General features: G+C 40.1%; 1 protein-coding gene across 3 annotated transcripts in view; it reads left to right on the top strand.

Annotated features, from left to right (window-relative positions):
- Positions 1-2,904, top strand: part of bcl9 (BCL9 transcription coactivator) — a 175,372-nt gene extending 172,468 nt beyond the window's left edge. For all 3 annotated transcript variants that reach the window (XM_043691452.1, XM_043691453.1, XM_043691454.1), the window contains one exon: positions 776-2,904. In XM_043691452.1, the coding sequence (XP_043547387.1) occupies positions 776-1,923 (1,148 nt within the window). In that variant the 3' untranslated portion in view covers positions 1,924-2,904. The remainder of the gene's footprint in view (positions 1-775) is intronic.
- Positions 2,905-5,534: the final 2,630 nt, after the last annotated feature.

Below are 5,534 nucleotides of genomic sequence, written 5' to 3'. Positions count from 1 at the left end.
TCCCAAGCACTGAGGATGTCACCTAGACAGGGGACGAAACGTCTGCAACACAAATTCCCAGCTCGGCGAACAGAACCACAACAACGAGCACCCGAGCTACAAATCTTCTCACAGACTTTGAAGAATATCTGCTTCTTCATTCCTGCTTTAACCTTCTTCTAACTTTCCAACTTTCTACCTGGTGTTTCATCCACTTGTCTCATTGCCTCTATTGTTTGCACTAGTACTTTCAAATCATTTGTCGAGAGAGTGGTACTGGAAAAGCATAGCAGGTCAGGTAGCATCTGAGGAGCAGGAGAACTGATGTTTTGGGCAAGAGCCCTTCATCAGGTTCCTGATGAAGGGCTCTTGTCCGAAACCTCGATTTTCCTGTTCCTCGGATGCTGTTGACCTGCTATGCCTTTGCAGCACCACACTCTCAATTCTGATCTCCAGCATCTGTAGACCTCACTTTCTCCTTTCAAATCATTTGTATGATCTCCATGCTAAAAGTCTCTCTCTCCCTCACCTTATGAAAGAACTTGCTCTCTTTATCATTCCCTAACTCATGCATAGAAAGTACAAACTAAAGTGTAATTAACTTCATAATAACCAATGCTGCCAACATTTAGTTCCAGGGTCATTTAACTTGCAAATACTAAAATGTCAAAGGAGAGAAAAGGTGGGCAAAACTGAACAGTACTTTTGCTTCATCATTGTTTTGTTTCTGTTCTTGTATAAAATATGCATTTTAAAAATGGTGAGTGCTGAAGGTTTCCTTTGTTTCTGTTATCAGGGATCAGCCATTTAAACCAGACACGACTGTCAGCCCCTCATTCAGCCGGGCAGATGCCTTCTTTGAGTCCAATGGGAATGAATGTTCTTGGAGGACAGCCCCTTTCACATCATGTAACAAATCAGATGCCCTCTCCGAATGCCATTGGGCCTAACATGGCATCACATGGCCCTGTGGGACCCAACATAATGCCCCATGGTCCCATGATGCTACATACTTCGCAGGATCCATCAGTAACGAATCCACAGATGCTACATCAAGGACGCATGGGTTTTTTGCAGGGGCAACAGATTTACCCATCAGTGCAGTCACCAACTCATCAGGTATCCTTTCCAGTGAATGACCCTGGCCCACAAGGAGTTTTCCCACCTGGAATAGCATTTTCCGGAGAAGGAGGGCTACTTGGACGTCCAAATAGCATCACACGGCCTTCTCCGGACCAATCTCTGTGTAAGACAGTGCCACCAGGCATGCCAGACTCGTATGCTGCTATGGGAAATCACATGCCTTCAGTCTACAATGACCCCGAATTGCAGGATGTCATTCGCCCGAATGCTTCTGGAATCCCGGAGTTCGACCTGTCTAGAATCATTCCATCAGAGAAACCCAGCCAGACACTGCAGTATTTTCCCCATGGGGACAGTCAGGGGCGTAAGCAGCTGCAGCTTCCTAGTCCTGGGTTTTCACACCACATGCAAGGATTGATGGGAGAAGCAAATCCAGGTAGAATGGGATTGCCAATACCTAGTGTAGGAGGACATAGTGTGGTCGGAGTTCAGGAGATGGCCATGGGTAATGCTGCTTCTGTCCCAGGTCACAATCCCATGCGACTACCTGGTTTCATGCATCAAGGCATGATGGGTCCTCAGCATCGTATAATGTCACCGCCACAAGGTGGTGTGCACACACCGATGAACAACCCAAATGCACTTATGATTCAAGGAAAGGAAAGAGTCCCGGGAAGTATGTACAGTCACCCTGGCTCCGTAGGATCCCCTCAGCACAACTTGATGATGCCACTACCGGGGATGGTGGGACCTCAGCAGAATATGATGATACCACCCCAAATGAGGCCTAGAGGTCTAACTGGTGATGTAGGCATGGACTTTAACCAAGGACCAGGCAGTCTAGGAAATATGATGTTTTAGCTGTTTGAAGGCTTACTGTTGGAACGTTTATCCTTATGCTGCACTACATGCAGAGGTATTTGAAACTCACTGGGATCTCTGTGCATAAGCGAAGATAAACTGAAAATTGTTCATATAAAAGACAAAGAGAAAGTTTAGAATGTACAAGAGTTCTTCAAAATGAAGCTTGCATTGCTTGGTCAGTGGTTTTTTTTCTGATTTCAATCATTTCTGTGGAAGCTGGGTGACGTGCTTCTGAAAACTGCAGCTGTAATATGTGGATCACAATTCGTTACAAGTTGCACCTGTTTATGTTTACTATGTGGACTATTTCCCCAGAAGCTTCTTCTGATTGTGCACTGTATTACATTGTAAAAGGGATTTCAACTGTGACTTCGTGTTTGAGAGAGGTGAGCATCATGATTCACAAAGTATCAGTCTTGTTTACATGTTCATGTTTGGTATACACCATTTAAAAAAAAAATCTTTTGCAGCTCTGGAATATAATAAACCAAACTACAATATCTGACAGAAAAGTATTAACAGAAAAGCACAAAAGGTGATTTATTAAGTCAAATTAAAAATAAAACATTGTTCTACATAGTGGACAAACATTGAAAACTTTTAGGAAAAGCTTGTCTGTCCTCTGGTACCTCTACAACTTGCCTGCCTAGGGACAAAATAGACAAATGTTGCACCTCATTTTAAACATTATCCCATAATGACTGTGGAGTGTTGGGATATACTTTGTTTTAAGTTGTGGCATGATATCATGCAGTACTGTAATATGTTTTTTTATTCTGTATCATTCATGATAAACCCCAACTAACATTTTCTATAGGAGTGGGAAACAAATACTGAAAATCCTTGTTTATCTGAGACTGATTTTTATTTTTGTCTCCACCACCTTATACTATTACATATTCCCCATGAACTTTGGTACGGAACCATTTTCCAGGGTTGTGATGTTGGAATTTAAATAAAATATATTGTTTCTTATAACCACAGTTGTCCTTTTCGTGTTAATGTGTGATCACATTCAGTGCTCTGACATATCAATTGTTGAAATTGATGGATTGGAAAACTTGCCAGAATAATAATGCAATTATCATGTACTTCTGAAAATCATCATTTTATAAATCTTTTATATCCATCAATGTATTAAATTGTTTCAAAGTTCATTCAACTTATTTATGTCTTTTCTCTGTGTTGGAGATCTTTTGTTGTATACTTTAATATTATTAAGGAACTTGTTTATATTTCATTGCCCATTGAAGGGTCTTCAACTAAAAACGAATTCTTTCAGGTACCATGAGATCTCTTTCATCATCATGTGTTTATATTCTAGATGTCCACCATTTGTTGCATATTTATCTTTCTAAGTTTCTAATTAAGTATTACAACAATACCTTTTAATACTGTTCAAAATGCCCCTCAGGTTTGTCTGTTTAATAATTGAGATATTGGTTGGAATTATGAGGCAATGTGCTGGCAGCATTCTGGAAGCTCACATACTCAGCACTGTTTAGGAACAGCTTTTCAACTCAGCCATTGCATTTGCTGGTCAATTGACATGAGATATATAGACAACAGCAGATGTCCATTTATGCTAGTGGATGTTTTTTAAGGATACATTATGAGGATGTTAAATGCTTTCATAAATTCCCAATGTAGCATGGCCATATCTCAGTTCTTACTCCTCGTCTTGAACCTGCTATGCATTTGACCCAACAGGTAAATGCACAAGCTCCTGATGGAAGATAAAACATCAGAGAGCAAGACAGGATGGCTAGAATTGATTGTTACAACATAGCGGTGAACCCTTCTGCTAATTAAACCAAATACCCAGAAAAGCTCACCTCACCTCATAATCTGTTAAAGTATGAGTGACAGAGAATTACTCAAATTCTACTATTTAAAGGAAAAAAAACAATTTATTCTTTAAACAACAATGATTTACAACTCTAAGCCTCTTTTCTCTTAAATGTTTGTTATCTGCCTCCAACTCTATCACAATATACTATTCCCATATAATAAAAACCCATATCAAAATCACATCAACTTAATTTAAAAATTACACAGCGAATGTCTTCTCCGATGTCCTCCTTTCAGCTGAAGGTCTCCCTGGGTTGGGTTCCGACTTTTACTGCAAAGACTTTTCATATGAAAAAGGTATCTTTGATATACAGTGTTTTGAATTGCAATCTCTCCTGATGGCAGTTACTCTCTGTCTAACTTTCAAACTGCCTGCCTCTCTTAACTCCCCAACATCAGATTGTCTCATTTGGTTCAATGTTGACAAAACAATAAATTCAAACTCGATTGGGTTTTAGTATTCTGGGGTATAACTTAAATTGATTGGTTAAATTCGAATTGTTGTCAAAATAGCAACCAAATCAGGTATCTGTTTCACAGCCAATTGTTACATATTTTCAATTTTTCATTATACTCTGAGACTGTTAATTAGTCATATGACAGGTGCTTGTAAGCTCTCAGTGCAAAACAGCATTCACTCTCTCTTAAAGGTACAGTACATGCCTTCAACTACATAATATCATCAAGGAACTTAGCAGCATGAATGAGACGTCCTGTTCCAGGATACTGTGCTACAACCAGCTTAATGATCTAATCCTGTTCCAGGATACTGTGCTACAACCAGCTTAATGATCTAATCAAGGCAGGGTCAGGGAGTAAAATTGGACATTCAATGACATCTGATATGTTCATCACCCCAACCCCTTACTGCCTTTCTAAGTTTATGTCTGCATGTTATTCCTCACCTTTTCACTTGATCGTGTTGGGAAGTAAGGCAGCCAGATAAAAAGAAACTACAAGGAAATGAAACAATGAGTGCTATTTAAAGAGAAGATGTTTCAGATACAAGCTACTATTCGAAGAAGGACAAAGGAGCAAAAACCAAGGCTTCTCAGTTGACTAAATGTTTGCAATGAAATAAAAAAATGCATATGGAATGAAGTAGGCCAAATTCAATTGGTTCAGGCAGGAAGTAAAGAAGCAATTAAGACTGGCACAGAAAATATCAGAATAGAATTGCAGTTAACTGAAAAGGAAGCCTCATTCCTGATGAAGGGCTTTTGCCCAAAACGTCGATTCTCCTGCTCCTCAGATGCTGCCTGACCTGCTGTGCTTTTCCAGCACAGCACACTCGACTGAAAAGGAATTTTACCTTATGCCAGGATAAAATTCTGAAGGGGTGGGGTGGAAAATAATGATAATGTCTCATTGGCGAATCTAGTGCAAGGGTGGCAGTGAGAACTGACTGAGGAGGATTCTGGAAGAAGTCAGCTTGAACATCGTGATTGAGAAGGGGATCGCAGAGGACCTGGTACTCAACCAGAGTAAGTGCATCCAACAGAGTGCTTTAGTAAAAAGTGACTGAACAGGATTTGCGGAAGATCCAGGGTCAAAGAATCATGAAGCTCCAAATATTACTACAGTGTTTCCATCTTTCCCTTCTCCTGAATCAAAAAAAGAGAGAGAGGTGCTGTCAGAAAATTTGATGGTGGCTTAGAAATAGTAGAGCTTGAGTAATCTGCATCACTTTGACCTGTAAAGATGATTCTGCAACTGTGCAGAACGTTGGTGAGGCCACATTTAGAGTATTGTGTTCT

Source organism: Chiloscyllium plagiosum, chromosome 6, assembly GCF_004010195.1.
Source record: "Chiloscyllium plagiosum isolate BGI_BamShark_2017 chromosome 6, ASM401019v2, whole genome shotgun sequence".
Taxonomy (NCBI): domain Eukaryota; kingdom Metazoa; phylum Chordata; class Chondrichthyes; order Orectolobiformes; family Hemiscylliidae; genus Chiloscyllium; species Chiloscyllium plagiosum.
The sequence above is the reverse complement of the archived record's forward strand: the minus strand, read 5'-3'. Positions and strand labels throughout refer to the sequence as shown.